The 23,395-nt window shown below is 40.2% G+C and overlaps 1 protein-coding gene across 2 annotated transcripts in view; it reads left to right on the top strand.

Moving 5' to 3' along the window:
- Positions 1–23,395, top strand: part of LOC126198738 (uncharacterized) — a 110,629-nt gene that overhangs the window by 48,127 nt on the left and 39,107 nt on the right. For both annotated transcript variants that reach the window (XM_049935276.1, XM_049935275.1), the window contains exon 6: positions 7,406–8,411. In XM_049935276.1, the coding sequence (XP_049791233.1) occupies positions 7,406–8,411 (1,006 nt within the window). The remainder of the gene's footprint in view (positions 1–7,405; positions 8,412–23,395) is intronic.

The following is a 23,395-nucleotide window of genomic DNA, read 5'->3' on the forward strand; positions in this document are numbered from 1 at the left end:
ATATGATAAAATCTGACTCACTCGATCTCACTTTTAATAGCACAGAACTTCTGGTGCATATCAAGTTGAGGTGTTTTTTTTTTTTTTTTTTTTTTTTTTTTTTTTTTTTTTTTTCCAGTTAACCATTTGGGCCCTATATCCTCAACCCAGTAAGCTATTTTAAATACCTGCTTGCACTTTGGGCACATCAGTCTTGGATGTAAGGGAGAAGCCACTTGTGGCAAATGCGGTAAAGCTGCCTGTGATGGAGTTGGTTGTTTATCTTCTCCTTAGGGTGTCGACTACACTGAGCATCACCCTTTTTGGAATGGGGACTATGGTGTCTTCTTTGAAGAACAAAACATCCAGGAGATAAAAATGACAAAGCGCATCCCATATGGTGAAGCCATTGCTTCCGTTCTCAAACTGCTAGTCCAGAAAACCAATGCTGCCCCACACAGGATGGTAGTGTCGCACTAGTACCTGCTTTTGTCAACGCACTTGTGCTGCTGCAGTTATTTTGAAGCCTGCCCTCCTCTCCCCAGAACTTAAGAAAAGTCTGTGGTTCCTGACATTGCAGAACTCCCTGTCCCTCCAAATATTCAGTCTGGTCCAGCACCACCACTACCACTTCCGCAGTTGTGGCTCCGAAGCCTTCTCAGACAAAGAAATCAAAGTCAAAGTCGAAGGTGAAGAATCGCCCACTGACCAAGATAGAAAGTACACAGTTTGATGATGTCAGTGTCATCCTCTCTGACATCTCTCGGGAATCTTCTTCAGAGGCTAGGACAATCATCTTACCCCAAGACTGAACCTCCAACCGTTGTGGGCTCCACTCCTGGCAGAAAGTCAGTATGAAAGTGCTACCCATCTTACAATGGAGCATTAATGGTTTCAGGGCACATGTGGAGGAACTGAAACTTCTAGTACAGGCACACCACCTGTGCCTGTGTTTACAAGAAACACATTTTAAAGCCACTCACGCCCCTCTGCTATGGGGCTCTACCCTTCACCAAAAGGATAACCTAACGGGACAGAGCCAAGGCAGGGGTTGCTATGTTTGTCAATAACACCTACAACTTCTCTGCTCTCTCCTTGGTTACTGACCTCGTAAGAGTAGCCATTCCAGTTCAAGTGGATCAGAAGATCATTGTCTACTCACTGTTCGTACGTGTACATGATGCAATTGACCCTGAGGCTCTCAAGGACCTTATTGAACAGTTCCCCTGTCCGTTTCTCCTACTGTGTGAGTTCAGTGCCCAAAATGTACTGTGGGGGGCTCGAGCTATGCTTGGCCTAGGCACCGAGTCTTGGAGGACCTCATTATGTCACAGGAGCTCAGCATCTTCAATATACAAATCCCAACTCGTATCTCTGCCGTTTCTGGTTCATTCTCAGCCATCGACCTCTCTTTCTGCTCTCCCGCTGTTGCACACTCATCTCAGTTGGAAGCAGCTGATGACGTTCATTGCAGTGACCACTTCCTACTGTGGATTCCCCTACTGAATGCAGCATTACCTGAACAGAAGTCACCAAAATGGATGGTCAACAGGGCTAACAGGACACTTTTCAGCCAGCTGGCTGTGTCTGAATACCACGACTGTGTCCAGGAATGAGTGGTCCACATTACACAAATGATTCATTGTGCCGTTGACTTATGCGTCCCAAAGTCCTCAGGTCATCTTAGGAGGCAACCTGTACCTCAGTGAACTGATGACTGGTGCTCAGCAATCCAGGACAGGCGTGCGGCACTTCAATGGTTAAAATACCGTCCAACAACAGAAAACCTCACAGCCTCTTAGATCGTGAGAGCTGGGGCTCGATGTGTAGCTAAGGAGAGCAAGAAAAGGTTATGAAGCCATCAGGATGATTTCCAGTAAGCTCGGTCCGTTACCAATAGCAACAGCAACAACAATGCCTGGGAACATCGCTCAGATGATGGCAGAGCATCCAACAACAGAAAACCTCACAGCCTCTTAGATCGTGAGAGCTGGGGCTCGATGTGTAGCTAAGGAGAGCAAGAAAAGGTTATGAAGCCATCAGGATGATTTCCAGTAAGCTCGGTCCGTTACCAATAGCAACAGCAACAACAATGCCTGGGAACATCGCTCAGATGATGGCAGAGCATCACAAAGACGACTGCCAATGCCAGCCAGGATCTGGTGTTTTGCTGGTATGGTGTGATTGTGGAGGGAGGCAAGTTAGACTTCAGCTCCAACACTTCCGATACCTACAACTACACCTCTTTGTGGGAGCTGGAATCTGCACTGCCCGAGGCCCATGATACTGCACCTGGTCATGACCAAACCTTGTACTGCATGCTTTGACATCTGCCTACAGCATCAAAAGCAATCCTCCTAAAATGTTTTACTGTAATATGGCAGACAGATCACTTTCCCGACTCTTGGAGATAGGTAGTTTTGATCTCTCTCCTCAAATCAGGCAGGGACCACACATGTCCCAATAGTTTCCGGAGTATTGCCTTAATGGGTTGCATTGGAAAGACACTGGAGCAAATGGTTAACTGTCATCTGGTCTGGTTGGTAGAGACCAGGCAACTCCTTAGCCACTCTCGGTATGGATTCTGGATATTTCGGTCCACTGTCGATGACCTGACCCTGCTAGAGGTGACTATTCAGCAGACTTTTCTGCATAAACATCACTGTCTCAGTATTTTCTTTGACACTACTTGGAGACACAGTATTGTAGAGCAACTTCGTCAGTGGGGGCTGTCGTGGCCACCTCCCCATCTTCATATGACCTTTCTTGTCTAATTGGGTTTTTGTTCCCACATTGGTAATGCACTGTCGGAGCATTTTGGGCAGGAGATTGGTGCCCCTCGGGACAGTGTTTTAAGTGTTACCCTCTTTGCCATAGCCATACGCACTGTCACGTCTATGGTAACGAGTCCTGTAAAGTGCTCCTTATTTGTGGACTATTTTGCTTTTTCTGTTCCTCCTTTAGTGTTACAAAAGGGACTCGCCAGCTGCAACATAAGTGCATGGATTAGAGGAATGGGCTGCAAGGGTGGGGTTCAGTTTTCCACAGCTAAATGTTTATGTCCACTTTAATAATTAAGTATCTTCAACATTTTGTGGCCCTGTCAGCAACTGTGTAAATATTAATATTAATTTTAATTTTAATAATGAACAGCCTCAGTTCCACCATGTACCTAGAAATTTACCTAGGTTCAGTCGGGATAACCCAACCTTCTTCAGAATAACAGTATCTATCTTTTGACCATAGTGGACATCGTCAAGCTAAAACTGCAAATCCATAAATTATCGTCGGAATGTAAAACTTATCTGGCACTGCCTCGGCCCCACTTCGTGACTGCGATGCAGCAGTCACGAGTGCTGAGTTCCAGTACAGCACTCGTGGCTGCCGCATCGCGGTTGCGAAGTGGGGCCGAAGCAGTGCCAGATAAGTTTTACATTCTGACGATAATTTATGGATTTGCAGTTTTAGCTTGACGATGTCCACTATGGGCAAACGATAGATACTGTTATTCTGAAGAAGGTTAGGTTATCCCGACTGAAACCTAGGTAAATTTCTAGGTACACGCTGGAACTGAGGCTGTTCATTATTAAAATTAAAATTAATTTTAATAAATCTTGTCACATTTTTAATTTACCTGGCTTGCATATGAGGGACAGCAATCTGATCTATAAAGATTTAAAGACTCGGTTTGGTTTCTGGGCCTCATTTTTGACTCCAAATTGTTGTGGTTGCACACCTGAGAGATCTGAAAGCCAGAACCCTGGAGGCACTAACTATCATAAAGTGCCTTAGCCACAGGTCTTGGGGAGAGGACAGGGTGTGTCTGCTCCAGTTTTATAAGGGTTTTTGTGCATTTGCAGCTAGCTTATAGGTCCAAAGATTATGGTTTGTTGAGGCATTATTATTTAAAGATCATTGACATTATCCACCATGAGGGGATTAGGCTGGTCACAGGTGCATGCTGCGTGTGCTGGAGTCACTTGGTGTGGAGCAAGTACAATCCCAAATCCAGGGTTTTAACTGTCTGTCACCGTGGTTACTGCAGAGGCCGAATGTAATTTTAGATTTATTGCATTACAGGAGAGATTGCACTCCTGCATATGTTATTAATACATTATTTAAGGGCATTTTAACTGAGCACCACAACTTTACAACTGTCTTTACGGGCGGGGAACAGGAGGACTTTGTTGCTATCTTGTTTTCCCTGATCGTGTCTTCAATATCCGACTGCCTTAAGACTTTACTGTCTTTGACACGGAATTATATGCGATCTTGTGGGCACTGGAGCAGTTGAGACATGACTAGAGTACTAAATCCCTTGTCTGTTCTGATTCTCTTGAATGTCCTTCACTCTCTACAATGCTTGTACCCAGCAGATAAGGGAGTCCAAAATATCCAGGACGTCCTCCACCACCCACAGCGGCTGGAAAGGAAGTACCCTTCTGTTGGGTGCTAGGGCACACGGGTATCGCAGGAAATGAGAGGACAGATGTAGCCGCCAAGGAACCTGGTTGTGATCATCGGGTAGTTCAGTGTGTCATCCCCCTGCACGTTTATCGCCTCACTGTTGATATCCAGAGTCTTGCGTTGTTTGGAGGATGAAAGTAACAGACAGTAAGCTCTAATTAGGAAAGCCCATGTGTCTGTGGTGTTCACAAAGGTCTCAGCCCTGTGACACGTGGGTTCTTATTTCGCTGAGAGGGCCCTCCAGTGTGTGGTGCTTGTGGCATACAGATCACTTTGCACCTCATTTTATTAGACTGTGTTGTATTTTCAGACCAGAGGGTGGCAGCAGATTTGCGAACAGACTTGCCTTCTATTTTAAGTGACTTTCCAATGAATGTGGTTAGAGTTTTAAAATTTTGTGACTGTGCAACATTTTCCCCAGGATTTTATGAAGCTTGTGTTAATGTGTTAACGGGATGACTGGCTTTGTAAGTGGTCAGGCTTTGTAAGTGGTCAGTCGATCACATTTGCATGTGCTGTTGTTTTAGCTCCTCTGTCATTATGTTTACATTTTAATCCCTTTCACCCCTTCTCCATTGTCTTAAGATGTGTGAGACAGAATAATTGTGTGAATGAATGTGAGATGGGAGTGAGTGTATGAGTGTTATTTTGTAGGTTTCATTCTCACTGTGTGCAATAATTTTAACAATTTTATACACATTCGTTTCTTTCAAAATGTGTCGGGGTACTGATAACTTGACCATTGAGTGCCCGTAAAGTCAAAAAACACACATGCACCAAAAATGATTGAATATGTGTAAGAAATTGTGTAACTGCTGGCATAGGTAAGCTAGGCGTACACTAAAAATCAAATAACAGTTTAAATATTTATTTATTTGGTATGCTCGTGTGCAAAAATTCCTCAGAAGAGTGGAAAGAGTGGCAGCAGAAAGAGTGTAATTCAATTTTTAAAAAGTATTTGTTGTTCCATAAGCCTAAGGTGTATGGGAAGTAATTTGAAAATTTTAGTACCAGGATACGTAGCACATACTTGTACCACAATAATTGAAATTCCTGAATGTAGAAGGTATAAAAAAGGGAAAGACGACCACTCACTTACAGCGAAACGATGTGTGGAGCATAGAAACACAGAACAGGAAACACTAAATACTATTCATACTAGCTTTTGATATCTTACTCTTTGTCTAGAAAAAATACACACATTCACACACACAACTGCACATGCACTCCTGTGGCCATAGGAATGTATGTTTGGGTGTATGTGTGGTAGTGTATACTTTTACCAAAGCAAGAGATCGAAAGGTAGTGTGAGAAGTGTTTCCTGTTAGGTGTTTCTGTGTGCCCACATCAGTCCGCTATAAGTGAATGGTTGCCTGGTAGTGTTTTTTATAACAAAGCATGTAAGTGAGCCGGCCGGAGTGGCCAAGCGGTTCTAGGCGCTTCAGTCCGGAACCGTGCGACTGCTACGGTGGTCGCAGGTTCGAATCCTGTCTCGGGCATGGATGTGTGTGACGTCCTTAGGTTAGTTAGGTTCAAGTAGTTCTAAGTTCTAGGGGGCTGATGACTTCCGATGTTAAGTCCCATAGTGCTCAGAGCCATTTGAACCATGTAAGTGAAACTATAGGGAAGCAGTGGCTTATTTTCTCAGATGCCTGGACAGAGTGGAACAGGAGATTCTGGAATTTGCTTTACAATTATTCTATTACTCCTTTTTGGGCAGCTAGGATATTTTTAGCAAACAGTTCCCCCAGAAAATTATTTCATACAGTATAATGGACTACACGAAATAAAAATAAGCTGTCTTTTTGACCATTTGGTTCCTGGTATGAGAAAGTATTGTTAATGTGAAATCTACTTACCTGACAAATATTGTACAAAATGCATTGATTATTTCCTTTGTCATTGTTATCTGTATTGTTTTTTATCACTATTGTATTTTTGTAATGTATTGTTTATTATCTTGATTATATTATTGTATTGTACCAATTTTGAATCATTCATCTACCATGTGTAATACACCAGTATGTATTGTACTGTATGATATCTATATTGTATCTGCTTTGACTCGTTCCACATCCATGTGTAATCACGCCATACTGGATCTATGGAATATGTATCTCAAATCAAATCAAATCAAATCAAATCAAACAGGCCAGCATTGAAAAACTATTTCCAGTTGATTAGGTCATTAGAGATGGAGTACAATTTTGGACTGATCGAGGATAGGAATTACCCTGCATTCCTCTTGAGCATTTCAGAAAAACTGGATTGCATGACAAGGCTTTAAACTCTGCCCTCCCAAATGCAAATTCAGTGTCTTAATCACTGAGCCACTTCACTCAACTAGATTTATGTGGTCATATGGGTGTGTAATAGACAAATTTGTCTAAGGTAATGCTTGAAATGAGAAAGTGTAAATGACAGAAGCAAAGGAAGAAAATTTCTCAGTTTTGAGTGTTTTGTGGCACTTCATTCATCAGCTACTGATAATGTTCATTGTTATCAGCTATTTATTTTAGATTTTTATTATACATTCCATAGCTGCACTGAGGAATATGTTAGTGTACAACTTCATTAATAGTAGATAGCATATTAGTATCGTTAAAATTTTTGTATTGTTTAAAAGAGTTATAAATTTATAAATAAAGGAGCATGTATTGTTTTTTGAAACATTTATTTGCCGAATTTGCATTCATTGTCTGTACTGTGGCGAAGTACTATTGGTGAGAAATCTTTGCATAACTGATCATTGATTTTGCTTCGTGGATTTTCCAGTTTTGATTTTTGTAATTCATGGTTTTAATTATTAAATATTTTCAGTCAGATATTTCTGTTGTTTGCATACAGTGGACACTTTTCAATAACTTCCACATAACAGATGTTTTTATGTTTAATAAATGTGAACATATCACTTGTCTTAATGAGATTAATGATTTGGTTTAATTCACTTTGTTTTTAGTGCAAAGAGTGGAGCAAATGCCCGTCACGAAGATGTCTCGGGTCCCATGCGCTTTGATTGGCCGGACGTGGATTTGAAACCGCAGACTTACCATCCTAGTTTTGATGACATCACGTATGAAACAAAACCCCTTGTGAGGCCTGCAGATACGCCGAAAACACCAGTGTCTCAGTCCTCTTCTCACTCCTTGACGAGTACACCAATTGGTTCTTTGAACAATGTGAAAAAAGAAGTGCAACAAACAGCTAGTTTTGAAGAGGTGCGAAGGACAGCAGTTGCTATAAAGAGGCCATCGTACGGTGATAGCGCTGGCGCTTCACCAGAAAAGCAACCCAAAATGGTAGATTTGCAGGCAGTGAAGGAGTATGTACAAGAACATCAACTACGAAAGGATCTCGTTGAAATAGAAGATGGTAGTGAAGATGTAGACGACGACATGGCGGTGGCGGATTATGACGATGATGATGACGATGCTGATGCTGAAGTTGAAGGGGAAGGGAATAGGGATGACGGCCATGCAAATGCAAAAGAAAGTGGGAATAGTGAAGAGAATGTTGACCAGCAGCAGAATCCTGAGAGCATCACAAAGCCTCCGGTTCCTGTCCCACCACCACAGCCAGCCAAATCTATTCTTAAAACTCAGGCATCACATGATGGTGCTGCACCCAGTAATGCAAACTCACAAGTAATAGCTTCTGTCCCAAAACGTGTTCGTTTTTCTCTGGGTGATAATACTGAGTCTTCGGAGGGCAAAGAAAATGAAGCAAAAGTAGATACAAATGTTACTACTTCACCTCCTACCCGTGAGGCAGATTCAGTTGCTTCCAATCAGGAACCACCAGAAGAAAATTTGGCAAATCATGCAAAAATTATTACAGAAGTTCTCAAAAAGTATCCTCATCTTGTGAATAACAAGAAGAATATCAAGCTTAAAATCCTGCGCAGGGGGCAAGATGGCACTTCATCATGTAAGAATGTTGTAGATGGTAAAGGAGTAAAGTCAAAAGTGAGTACGTTTTGTTGCATAAAAACAACTAAGACTGTAAATTCATAATAGAAATATGTTAATTAGTGAATCATTCTGAAACAAATCTGTTAGGTTTAAAGTATTTCTGTACTCATAAAGTTTCTTGTTGTAAAATATTTATGCAACCATTTATATTGGGTCTTATGTATTTCTGCATAAGGGAAGACACTTTGTAGGACACAGTTGGTGATTCACTGAATAATCTCAAACTTTTACTTCAGTGATATGCATTGTTGAGGGTATTTCTTAATTACATCATTTACATCCAAATTCATTCTTGCTGAAATGATCAAATAACTTCTCTCCCTTACAGAACAACTACTTCCTTAACATACTTTTACTACCAAAAGTTAATCGTGCTTCTCCCAGTTCATACCACCTCTTAACCACAAATCTCCCCCTTTGCCACCTACATATCTGTGACTTACTTTTTCACCATGTAGCGGCGGTCCTGACAAGGGAACCTCCCCATCGCACCCCCCTCAGAATTAGTTATAAGTTGGTACAGTGGATAGGCCTTGAAAAACTGAACACAGATCAATCGAGAAAACAGGAAGAAGTTGTGTGGAACTATGAAAAAATAAGCAAAATATACAAACTGAGTAGTCCATGTGTAAGATAGGCAACATCCAGGTGGGTCTGAACACATAAGCGCCGTGGTCCCGTGGTTAGCGCGTGCAGCTGCGGAACGATAGGTCCTTGGTTCAATTCTTCCCTCGGGAGAAAATTTTAATTTTTTATTTTCAGACAATTATCAAAGTTCAGGCACTCACATATAATCAACTTCGCCCTCCAAAATTCCAGGACATGTTCAGATTTGCTTGGACATATGCAGGATTTGACGGTCTACACACGGAAAAATTTCAAAACGTTAAAAACATATGTTTTGACAGAGCACAGACAAAACTGTGCGACTGTGAAACTGTTGCATTCATTGGTTCCAATTAATGTGACAAACACTTATGTTTTCACACTTTTTTGGGAGTGATTATCACATCCACAAGAAAACCTAAATTGGGCAAGGTAGAAGAATCTTTTTACCCATACACCAAGCGTACAAGTTAGGTGGGTCGACAACATATTCCTGTCATGTGACGCACATGCCGTCACCAGTGTCGTATAGAATATATCAGACGTGTTTTCCTGTGGAGGAATCGGTTGACCTATGACCTTACAATCAAATGTTTTCGGTTTCCTTTGGACAGGCACGTCCTTTCGGCTACTAATCGCACGGTTTTGCGGTGCGGTCGCAAAACACAGACACTAAACTTACTACACTGAACAGAGACGTCAAGGAACGAATAGACAGATCATAACTTTGCAAAAATAAAGAAAGTAAACTTTTCACTCTAGGGAAGATTTGAACCAAGAACCTCTCGTTCCGCAGTTGCTCACGCTAACCACGGGACCACGGCGCTCCTGATTCGGACTCTCCTAGATGTTGCCTATCTTGCACATGGACTACTCAGTTTGTATATTTTGCTTAGTTTTTTCATAGTTCCACACACAGCTTCTTCCTGTTTTCTCGATTGATCTGTGTTCAGTTTTTCAAGGCCTATCCACTGTGCCAACTTATAACTAAATCTGAGGGGGGTGCGATGGGGAGGTTCCCTTGTGAGTTGCAGATAGGCACAACAAAAATACTCTTACAATTACAGCTTTCGGCCATTACGGCCTTCGTCAACAACACACACACACGTACGCCCGTGCGCGCGTGCACACACACACACACACACACACACACACACACACACACACACAACCTGGAGTCTCAGGCAACTGAAACTGCACTGCGAGCACCAGCACCAGTGCATGATGGAAGTGGCAACTGGGTGCGGGTAAGGAGGCGGCTCAGCCGGGGAGGTGTAGGGATAGTATGATGGGGGTGGCAGACAGTGAAATGCTGCAGGTTAGACGAAGGGCAGGAGAGAGGTTGGGAGGAAGGGAAGTAGTGGAGAAGGAGAGAAGTAAATACACTGGGTGTGATGATGGAATGATGGCTGTGTAATGCTGGAATGGGAATGGGGAAGAGGCTGGATTGGTGAGGACAATGACTAATGAAGGTTGAGGCCAGGAGGGTTACGGGAACATAGAATGTATTGCAGGGAGAGTTCCCACCTGCACATTTCAGAAAAGCTGGTGTTGGTGGGAAGGATCTACCGTATTTACTCGAATCTAAGCCGCACTTTTTTTCCGCTTTTTGTAATCCAAAAAACCGCCTGCGGCTTAGAATCGAGTGCAAAGCAAGCGGAAGTTCTGAAAAATGTTGGTAGGTGCTGCCACAACTAACTTCTGCCGTCGAATATATGTAGCGCTACACAGGCATGCTTTGTAGGCACAAAGATAAATACTGGCGCCAAAACCTCTGCGTTAGTAAATAAATTTAAAAAAAAGGGGGAAGACTAGATTTTTTCTCCGCCCCGAGTTTCGACCACTGCATATTCATACATTATCCAACAAAGTAAATACAAATTCCGTATTGTTCATCTTCAAATGTAGCAGAATTTCAATGTAGTACGAAAATCCGACTGGCAAGACTGTTTGGGATATTTGTCAATGTGGCAAACTCTACGTTCTGAATTTTTTACTACCTGTGAGAAGAGATGGTTGCTAATAGGAACCTGATGAAATGTGAATCACATGCAGTATTCTCTTCACCATAAGAATAATATGAATATAAACATTTTGCCATGTATTCTTTCGTGTTTGCTGCTATCTCATTTAAATCCTGTATACCTAATAAACTACGAAACTAGAGTGAGACACCAGCAAACACGGAAGAATATACATATCGTGTCATGTCTATATTCGTATTATTCTTATGCCTAATAGTGATACAGTCAGAAATGAAGCACGGCAACTGACTAGATTTTTAAATCTAAGATGACTCTAATTTCTGTGCAGAATTTGATGAACTAAAGAAGCGGCCGCAAAGATTTTCAAATGGAGAAAAATTTTCGCCTAATAACTCTCGTTCAGAACATGTTCTATCATACGCAGTCTATTATTTGGTTCTTGTTGATCATTATCAAAGAAAGCAGCTGTGTAAGTAACAACAAATAGAAGTCTCTTGCCATTGTTTCGCCAATGAGACGATTTCTCTCTCTCTCTCTCTCTCTCTCTCTCTCTCTCTCTTTTTTAATATAATTGTAAGTGGTGGTAGCGCGCACAAAAGCAAGCCATGCCGCGAGCGGCGACAGGCCGTAAACACGCACTATCAGAATGCGACAAACAATGCATGACGCAGTACAGTAATGCATTTTCAGCTTAGAGTGACGTAAACACCTACAACAAAGAAAACGGCACTTATCAGATCAAAGCAAAATAAGCAATCGATTCAAACCAGGCGAAGCACGTGAAAAAGGAAGAGTACCCGTATAAATATGGACGGAGCGCCTGACGCATAGCAATGGCTACCTGGTAAAGCTTAACTGCTAAGCTTACGACTCCAACCAAACTACTGTAGCGCTATCGTCATTCATTCGACCTAAATTGTGTCTCATATTACAATGGACCAACTTTGTTTCGATTTGGAGGTGCGGCCTAAAACTTTTCTCTCCCCTTGAATTTCGAGTCTCAAATTTCAGGTGTGGCTTAGATTCGGGAAATTTTTTTTTTATTTCGAGTCTCATTTTTCAGGTGCGGCTTAGATTCGAGTAAATACGGTATATGGCACAGGCTGTGAAGCAGTCATTAAAATTAAGGATACCATGTTTGCTACTGTGTTCAGCAATAGGGTGGTCCGCTTGTTTCTTTGTCATAGTTTGTCGGTGTCCGTTCATGTGGACAGACAGCTTGTTTGTTGTCAAGCCTACATAGAATGCAGCACAGTGGTTGCAGCTTAACTTGTAGATGGTATGATTGGTTTCACTGGTAGCCCTGACTGTGATGGGATGGTGATGTTAGTGACCAGACTGGAGTAGATGATGGGAGGATATATGGGACAGGTCTTGTATTTAGGTCTATTACAGGGACATGAGCCATGAGGTAAGGGATTGGGAGCAAGGCTTGTGTAAGGATGGACGAGTACATTGTGTAGGTTTGTTGGACAGCGGAATACCACTGTGGGAGGAGTGGGAAGAATAGTGGGCACGACATACTCATTTCAGGGCACGATAAGAGGTAGTCGTATCCCTGGCGGAGAAAGTAATTCAGTTGCTCCAGTTCTGGGTGGTACTGAGTTACGAGGGGAATGCTCCTTTGTGCCCGGACAGTGAGACTTTGGGAGGTGGTGGGAGACTGGAAGGATAAGGCATGGGAATTTGTTTTTGTACAAGGTTGGGAGGGTAATTACTGTCAGTCAAGGCTTCAGTGAGACCCTCGGCATATTTTGAGAGGGACTGCTCATCACTGCTGTTGTGACGACCACGGGTGGCTGGGCTGTATGGAAGGGACTTCTTGGTATGGAATGGGTGGCAGCTGTGGAAGTGGAGATATTGTTAGTAGGTTTTATATGGACAGAAATATTGATGTAGCCATCTTTGAGATGGAGGTAAACATCTAGTCAGCCATTCTTACACAACCCCTGCTCCCAATCCCTTACCTCATGGATCATACCCCTGTAATAAACCTAGATGCAAGACCTGTCCCATACATCCTCCCACCATCACCTACTCCAGTCCAGTCACTAACATCACCTATCCCATTGAAGGCAGGGCTACCTGTGAAACCAGTCGTGTAATCTACATGCTGTGTTCTATATGGGCTTGACAAACAACAAGGACATGATATCCTTCATTTCAATGACTGCTTCACAACCTATGCCATATGGATCCTTCCCACCAACACCAGCTTTTCTGAATTGCGCGGGTGGATAATCTCCCTGCAATACATCCTATGTTCCTGTAACCCTCGTGGCCTCAACCTTCATTATTGTTCTCACCCATCCAGCCTCTCCCCTTTCCAATTCCAGCACTACACAGCTGTCATTCCACCATCACACCCAGTCTTTTTATTTCTGCCACCCCCACCATATTATCCCTCCCCCTCCTCTCCCCAGCCTCCTCCTTAACCCCACCCAGTTGCCACTCCCATCATGCACTGGTGCTGCTGCTCACAGTGTGGTTTCAGTTGCCTGAGACTGCAGTTGCATGTGCGAGTTGTGTGTGTGTGTGTGTGTGTGTGTGTGTGTGTGTGTGTCTCGTCTGTTGCTGACAAAGGCCTTAATGGCCGAAAGCTATAATTATAAGAGTCTTTTTGTTGTGCCTATCTACGACTCAGCATCTCCGCTATATAGTGAGTACCAACTTTCCTTTTCTTCTTCTTCTTTGTCTTTCTTTTTCCTCCAGCATTCTTGCATCTTTTCACTAAGTATTTGTTTTCTCACCTCAGACCATTTTGACACTCTCTTCTTCTCGCTCCTGCCTTGGAATCCTTCCATTTTTAACACTTTACTCTTGAAAATTTCTCTTTCTGTTGCATCTTTTTCACTTATGTTATTCCTTTCCAAATCTTCCTAACTTCTTGAATCCAGGATATTGCTGACTGCTTGTCCTAAAGATATTTAAAAATCTGTTTGGTTAACCTGTTGCTGTTCATTCTGTGTAAGTGTCCAAAAAATAGCAGTCACCTCTTTCGTAGTGTTTCATTTATGTTTTCTATGTTGCAATAACTGATTCTTAGTTTCCATACCTCTATATTTTTTGGTGGCCCAAGTATTTTTTGAATGATTTTTCTTTCTAGGACTTTAAGTTTGTGTGATTTCTAGTTCAGTACTAAACATTCACTTGCATAAAGACATTCTGGTTTTACTACTGTGTGGTAGTGCTGTATCTTCAAATTTTTAGACAGATATCTTTTGTTGTAGACATTCCTAGTTATTCCGTGAACTCTCTTCATTTTATGTACTCTTTCCTCTACTGTGAATTTTTCTAAGCTGTTTTCTTGTATAATTTCTCCAAAATATTTCAATTTATTTACCCCCTTGCCTGACCAATATCTGTTGCTAGGGATTCCGGAGCATTTTTTTGTATTTGTCATAAATTTTGTTTTTTTCCACAGATATTCTTAAACCTGCTTTGTTGGCTATTTCTTCTAAGAGATTTGTATTCCAGCATTTGTTAGGTTTTCAGAAAGAATGACAAAATCATCCGCAAATGCTAAGCAGTGAATTTCAGTACCTTTGTTTTTAGTTCCCAGTCTGATTGGTGATAGCTTCTGGTCTTTTAGTTTTTGTTTCCATTCTCATACTATTTTCTCTAGTAAGCAGTTAAAGAGGAGTGGAGACAGGCCATCACCTTGCCTTACACCTGTTTTTATGTTGAATGCCTTCGATATTTCACACCGAAACTTTACTTTTGATTTGGTGTCTGTAAGTGTTTCACGAATAAGGTTTACTAATTTAGATTTGATGCCAAATTCTCTGATCACTTTAGCTTGTGTTTCCCTATAAACCGAGTCAAACGCCTTTTTAAAATGTATAAATGTTACTACTATATCTTTGGAGTTTGTAAGTCTGTGACGAATTATGGACTTTAGGTCGAAAATCTGTTCTGAGCAAGATCTGCCCTTTCTAAATCCACTCTGATATTCTCCCAAATGCGTATCAAGTGTTGCTTCTACCTTGTTAAGTAGTATTGTCGACAATGTTTTATAACCCACTGGCAACAAAGATATACCTCTGTAGTTATTTACATTTTGCTTATCACCTTTCTTGTGCAAGGAATGGATGAGAGCCACTTTCCAGTCTTCTGGTATCTTTTCAGTTTCCCATATTTCTTCAAACATGAGCTGAAGGTTAATTATTAATTTTGGTTGAGACCATTTAATAAGTTCAGCTATAATAGAGTCTTCTCCACTGGCTTTGTTGTTTTTCAGTGTACTTATTGCTTTTTTAATTTCTTCAGCTGTAGGTGGTGGATCTGCTTCTGTATTTTCATGGAGATCTGGAGTTTCTAGCTTACCGTTTCGTTCTTCACAATTCAATAATTTTTCGAAGTACTTTCTTAGTATTTCACAATTATGGCTGTTGCTTAGGCCTGAGTTACCATTTTCATCTGCGAAGCAAATACTTGGAGCTTGATAGCCCTTTAGATGAATTTTATACATCTGATAGAAATTCTGGAAGTTATTTTATACAAAGTTGTTTTGTACGTCATGAAGTTGTGGTTTCTCAAAAGATCTTTTAACACTCTTTATTATTCTTGCTGTTTCTTTCCTTTGCATTTTAAATTCATCAAGGTGTTCAGGCTTCCCAGAACATTTCCATTTCTTCCATTGTTTTGTTCTTTCTGTAACTGCTTCTTCACAGATTTCATTCCACCTGACTTTCTTTTTCATTTTTGTTGTTCCAAATACATTTTTCTCTGCTCTGTTGATTTCTTTCTATATTTCTTCCCATTTCCCTGATTTTGTTACTTTTATTTCTTCCTGAAAATTTTGTATTACCTCTTTGGTGATATTGAGCCTGTCTGTATTATATTTAATTAGTTTTTTCTGCCTCTTTTGGTTTATATTGGGGAGAAGTTTCAGTTTAATTTTAGTGAGATAATGATCAGTATCAAATTCCCTGTTTCTTGCTACTTTTACAATCATGATTTCTTTAAAATTGCATTTAGAAATAGCCACGTGATCTAACTGGAATTCCCCTAGCATTGCATTCGGAGAGATCTATGTTTTTGCCTTTCTTGGTAATTTTTTGAAGAAGGTTGACATTACCTTCAACTGACTAACTTATTAGTCTTGTGCCATTTTTGTTTGTTCTTTTATGGATTGGATAATATCCTACTATTTTTTTAAATGATTTTTCCCTCCCTATTTGTGCATTAAAATCCCCCATTAGTATAACATCATTTGATTTTGGAATTTTATATATTTATATATGTCGTCATTGATTGGAGCATGACAATTAATGAAGGTATACTGTTTATTTTTGCATTTAACTGTGAGAAGAGATAGCCTTTCTGGACTGGATTGGAATTCTGTAATGTTATCTAGTAAATTTTTATGAACATAGGAAGCTGTACCATGTATTGGCATGCCTTTCATGATTTTTATTGCTGGTTTACCCTTAAAAATTCTATGGTTTTTGGTTTCTGTAACATTTTCATTCAAAAATCTTGTTTCTTGAACTGCTAAAATTTGTATTTCATGCTTATCTAAGAGAATTTCAAGTTCTTTTTGTTTATAAATTGTTAGTAATAAGTTTATGTTCAAGGTGCCTGCAAATAATTTCGTTTTGAACTTGAGTTTGGAAGGATGCCAAGGGTGCGACTCATCCTTAATGCAGATGTTGGGACTCCCCAGAACCCTAGGTCCCGGTGCATTGCATAAAGCAATGGTGGATTCCTCTTTCGAGTTACCACCTGGGGTAGTGCTTTCTTCTAGCGGACTTTTCATTCTGCAATAGAAATTGTACATTGTATGTGGTAGGAAATAAATTCCAAGGTAAGATCAGATTGTTAGTCCGAAATGATTATTTTTCATGGTTTTCTCCATTAGGTTCTTCCGCTCTCTCTGCTATTGGCAGTTAGGATTCCTCTTCTGCCTTTGAGACTGTTGAGCAGGCGTCACCTGTAGCCCTAGGCAGGGGCCCTCACGGGTTGCTACCATCCGGAGCCAGATGGACCCGGTTTTTTTTTTTTACGAGCTGTTACTCCTCACTCTCCTCTATCCTCGTCACTTGTGAGATGAGACCCCAGGCTTTCTTTTTCATAATATTGTTTCATTCCTTCCTGGATTTTCGATTGCTTCATTTGTGACTATCTTCTGATAACTAGGCACCTCCAATCTTTCCTCACCTTCCTTTTCTATGCCCTTTCACATTAACATAAACCTCTCAGAAGAAGGAAGATCATCAAGCCACAATCTTCACCCAGTCCTGAATTGGACCATCCTGCCTGCAGATAAAGGCTCCGTCATAGTAGTGAGAAATTGCAGTAATTATCTAGCAGAGGGCTCTTTGTTACCTACAATCTCTCTCATAGTGGTCTAAATCCAGAAGCTCATCATAACCTCCAATCCACGTGCAAATCTTCAGCGCCATTCCTGAACTTCTCATGCGAATCTGTTGCCTTCCTGATCCCAACTGTCTTTTGTACATCCACCTTCCATTTCTGTCTTAAAATCCACAAACCTACACCATATTTTAGCTGGCCGCTGTATTCCCGTGGAAAGAATGTCTGTTGTATCATTATGTTTTATCTATCTTCAACCCTTTGCCACATGAGTTTTATTCCAGTGGATGACACAGGTGCAAGATGTGTCCCATGCATACATCTGACGTATCCTAGTCTAGTCCTGTCACACACGTTACATAACCCAAGAGAGGCAGATAACCTGTCAAAACAGCCATGTTGTACATCAAGTAAGCTGCAACAACTTCTACATATGCTGTTTTGTCAGAATTGCTGCCAACCTTGGCCACGAGCAAATTTGATCACTTGGGATGCCACTGGGCACAACAAGCTAAGCTACACAACTCATTCCATCTGGATCCATCACCCCTCCCCTAAAACCACCACTAGCAAATACTAGTTTCTCTAATTATCAGGAATGAGAACTGTTCATAAAAAAAAAGGTCATTCAATCCTACAATTCCCATAGCTCAATCTCTGCTGACCATTGTTCCACACTCAACTCCTCCCTGTCACCATGCCTTCCCTCCCCCACCCCACTTAATCTGTATGTCCATTAATTTGCACCAATACTCTTTCAGTGCCCTATTGCCTCTCCCTCAACGCTTCCCCAAACTACACCCCCTACTTCAAAAATGAATGTCCACTCTGCAATGGAGAGTGCACTGACTTGAAACTTCCTGGCAGATTAATACTGTTTGCTGGACCTCCTAATTCATCATGCACCTCACATAACTTCCACTACTAAAACCAGTGTTACCCTGCTAAAGTGCGCGTCATTTATGTTGGCGGCCGAGTTTAGGTTCGTTCTGCGCATCTGATGTCACAAAATACAGTCAGCCAATGAACAGACAACAACGTTGCCAGATCTCGACTGCAGAGCAGAGCACGGACGAGTGTCTTCAGTTTTAGAAACGTTCAGTCATAAATAAAGTAATAGAACAAAAGCAATGTCTTGATAGCAGACTTTGTTTTATAGAAAGTTTGGAAAAACCATTCTTTATACCAATTGCTTCATATTCTATTAATTAATTAAACCAAACAAGCAATAAGACTCCTAATTCAGGCGATAGCAAGGAAAGGTGTTTGTATCAATTTCACGAACCGCTTTTTCGCAATAAAGAACAGCGGTAATTGTTTATTTCCTATTGTACTTCGACGAAGTGCGAGTAATTCATAGGCATACCAACAGTGTTTGTCAGAATTTTGCGTGACCTGTTAGAGTCCTTATGGAGGTACATTGCAGGACGAGCTGCGCTAGCGTAACGGTTAAGGCGTTGGGTTAGTAAGCGAATGGTAAAGAGCTCAAATCTTGTGCGATGCTAAATATTTTCTTTATTTAAAAACAATATCGAAGTATCTTACTTCACGAATTTTATTCGTTTGAATGCAATTTTTTGAAATTTCTAATGCTTTGTCTCTTCATTAACCCTTTTGCTGCTGCAGTCACGTGCTCCCTGCATTCCGCACTGTGCGCGATTTTGTCATCACTGCACTGCTCGCCTTTGCAGACACATGGTGTCCCCACTGCTTTGACACACTTATCATTCGATTTCACAAAAACTATTTGGCCCAAAAATTAGATTTTTACACATCTTCTTGACTGATGCCTTCCCCCCATAAATGACTTAATTTTATTTCGATGTTCAACCCAGTTATTGTGCAGCATTAAATGTAGTAAACCATTGCACGAAATTTTGAAGAGTTTGCAGAGGTAAAAGTCCATAGCGTATACTTTCCGTACGGTCGATTTTAGTTGCCACAGTGTTGAGAATGAAATGTGGACAAGGTACCTAAATTTCATATAAAATTTACTGTATAACAATATCTCATTTAATTTGAGTACCACATAGGTGTCGTATGTAATATTGAGCAATATTCCGTCTTTCGTGACTGTAATAAAAGTTTTATTTACACCGGGCGCGTTTGGCTTTATTTTAAAGCACTTCAATCAATGAAAGGTATGGCACATACACAATGGTACTCATGTTCTCTTTCTTGTTTTTGTTCCACAGTCGCAGTTTTACCAATGGTATTGAAATATATTCCTCTTCTGCAACTGTAATAAACGACTTATTTAGACCAGATGCGTTTCTCTCTTTTGAAGCATCTTCAGTGGACAGTATTTTGCCTCCTCCATTGCCAAGTCACCTTTTGTAGTTTTGTGCTGCGGTAACACAATATTCAACTTTTTTGTCGGCTGATCAGTGTTTTAGCAAATAAATGCTGTTTGTGTGTGCCACACACAAAAATTACATTTGACATAGCTCAGAGCACTTCATTGATAGACAGTATATTCAACTCCTAATGTTTTTGTAAGTCCACAGTTTTGTTTAATGTATTTTGTCTACTTCCTTTTGATTGATTAAAGTGCTTTAAAATAAAGCCAAACGTGCCCGGTGTAAATAAAACTTTTGTTACAGTCGCGAAAGACGGAATATTTCTCAATATTACATACGACACCTATGTGGTACTTAAATTAAATGAGATGTTGTTATACAGTAAATTTTATATGAAATTTAGGTATCTTGTCCACATTTCATTCTCAACATTGTGGCAACTAAAATCGACCATACGGAAAGTATACTCTATGAACTTTTACCTCTGCAAACTCTTCAAAATTTCATGCAATGGTTTAATATATTTAATGCTGCATAATAACTGCGTTGAACATCGAAACAACATTGTCATTTATGGGGGGGAAGGTATCAGTCAAGAAGATGTGTAAAAATCTAATTTTTGGGCCAAATAGTTTTTGTGGAATCGAATGATAAGAGTGTCAAAGCAGTCAGAACACCATGTGTCAGCACAGGCGAGCAGTGCAGTGACAAAATCGCGCACAGCGCGGAATGCGGGGAGCACGTCTCTGTAGCAGCGAAAGGGTTAATGTGCGGCCGTGGTGGCTTTACTTCATGAACTGCGCGCTCCCCCCTAAACGTAAGCTTGCGAACTATGCTATACTATGGCGCTGTTTCTCTTGGCGCGTGCGTCGTGTGCAACTGGCAATGCAGCAGTCTCCCGCGTCTGGGCGGGCATGCGCGAGCCGCCAAGATAAAAGAATTGAACTATAGTACAACTATCCAGAATATAGCTGTCAGTTGTTTAAGCAGCAAACAGCAAGAAGCAGCCAGAGTCTGTCCGAAGAAATTATTCTGGCACTCCCAAGCAGCAAGAGTCATTCACATACACAGCTGCCCGAGTTGTAGTAGGATAGTTTCCGTGTGACCCATGTTTACGTATGGTAATTTTGCTGGTTCCTGTATTTATTTAATGTACAGTACTATCGTCAAATCAAACAGATTTCTGTGACTGGGAGCTCTCAAGTGAATTACAATACATCCGTGTAATCATGGAAGACTAAAATTATATGTTATTAGTTTCAGTTTTCTGATTTAATTTTATTTCCATGCTGTTAGCAAATCAAGCATTATTCATTTTTCAGAACAATGAAGCTATTTTTCTTGGTTTGCTAAAGAAATGAACTGTTCTTTTCTGATGAGGCACTCAGTTTATTCAAAACAAGGTGTTTCATTGGCTAGTTTCAACTGTTTTCTCATGTTCAAGTGTGCTCGCTCGTATGTATAGCATTAACAGATCACATACTCAAGAAAACCTGCATTGTAAAAACTGCACTAAGAAAGCTTAATACCAAGTACTGCAGTGTGAATTTGGACATACAAAAGTGCACTTTAAACCAAATTATGCTCGTTTTAGTGAAGTTTATGAAATTCTGTTGCCCTTGGGGTATTCTCTAATGTCTTGTTTCGTTTATGACAAAATGTAAGATCTTTTAATGCTATTATAAGTGCAAACGTACATGAATGTTCACTTGAAGGTGGTCAGAGGAATCCCTGAACATTCACAGTACATGGCACGTTAACGTGGAAAGAACATTGTGCCGTTACACCGGGTTCATAAAATAGTCACCAGAAGTGCTATTTCATAGTTCATAGTAGATAGTCATAAAATACCGAAATTTAGTTTAAAGCAGTTTGCAATGATTGCTGTTGCACGTGGTGAGGAACAGAGAGCAAAACGAGTCTGGGTTAGAAAAATGTTAAATAATTGAGATTATGGAGGAGAGTTCCACACTCTTTACAAGAAGATAGTCATCGTTCTGTAAATATTTTCTAAAGCACTACACTCATTCAGTTTTTCGGTTGGTCAGCTTGTGTGTGTTTAGGTTTACGACAAGTAATTCTGAATGCTGTTTTGCTTGGAAGGATGTGTGACTGCATGAATTTTGGATCTACATTGGGGTTCAAATTTTAACAATGATTAGCAGTAGGTAAATGACACAAGGACAAATTTTAAATGTTGTGATGAAAGGAGGTGTATCCTACGAAACAAAAACTGTTACTCAAAATAAGTTTGAACACGGAATGACAGAGAAAATCGTAAATGTGTGACGGAATTTTCTGGCCATTTTTTTCAACTGATAACAGGTATCACACTTTGAAGCCATTGCACTGGTGGGCTCTCATTTAATAGTACTAGATGAAAAAAACATTCGGAAAATTGTGTGATACTCTACAGCTTTAACAATAGTAATGTTAATCAGACTGTTGCCATAGTGCAACAGTTATTGTGCGATCCTCACACGCAATAGCGTCTGGATTCGAAACTTGTCAGCTATTTTTATTCAGTTAACTGGTTTAAATGTAATTGTTGTATTTCTATTCCTTTATCATGTCGTTTTCATTGCGTATTAACTGCTTCAATTGTTGTCATTCCTACTTCTTACCATTCTTTTTCTGCTTTGAATGTGTGTACACATGACCTTCATTATTTTTATTTATTCACCATAATATTCAAACTTTAGAAAATCCTGATTTATCAGTCACAAACAAAAGACAAAATAATTTACTCATAATGACCATGCAATGGTGTCAAAAATGTATTTTTCTTTACAAAGTGTTCTGCTTTTTGGATAGCAGTTGTTATATAAACATTTAAAATATAAATTCTTTTTTCACTATGCACGAAATAATGCAGATATAGATTTAAATGAAAGAAGGAATTATAACTAAAATGAAACTCCAGTAAAAAATAAAAATACGATGCAGTTACGTGGATGAAAATATAAAATTATAAAAGAGAGGAATTTAAATTGAAATCAATAAATATCAATGATTTCACATGCACAAAGATTCCAAGTGGAAATAGAATGATAAGAAGAAAAAGTGAGAGCAGTCGAAACAGTTAATACACTGATTAAAATGACATAACAAAGCAGTATAAATAAAAAAATACATTTAAACCAATACTCATTCATTTTGATAAGGATTAAAAATTGAAAAATTTAAAAGCATGTGACAAGAATCAAAGTCAATTTTTCATGTTTGAGGACCACACCTACACTATGCTGATGGTCTGATCAACATTATTATTTTTAAAGCTGTAGAGCATTACTGCGAAATTCTGAAATATTTTTTTTCACAAACGAAGGCCTGCCACGGTGAACGGCTGCAGGGTGTGATGCCTTGGACCTTAACCCACATCACCATATAAATGGTTTCAAAAAGTCGACCCACTGCTTAGGACCACTCCTTGTTTGACGTAATGTATTGAAGAATCATTTTTAGAACCAGAATTGGGAGCAGTCTGCAATGTGTTATGCATAGATAGCGGGACTAAGAAGAGGGTGGAATCCAAATGGGTATCAGTAAAAGAGTTTACTGGAAAAGAAGATGGAGAAAAGATTATGTTTCAGAATCAGGCTATGGAAGCAAAGCACAATTCTCACCACAATTACTAAATAAATGTAAATTTTCTCTTGTCATTTCATGGCATTGAAGGTGCTCTAGAGTCATTTAGTGGCAGTGGCAGACAACCAGTTAAAAAGTGGATCTCAGTCTTTGAGAGAACTGAGTTTTTAACACCTTTGAA

Source organism: Schistocerca nitens, chromosome 8 (genome assembly GCF_023898315.1).
Source record: "Schistocerca nitens isolate TAMUIC-IGC-003100 chromosome 8, iqSchNite1.1, whole genome shotgun sequence".
NCBI lineage: Eukaryota > Metazoa > Arthropoda > Insecta > Orthoptera > Acrididae > Schistocerca > Schistocerca nitens.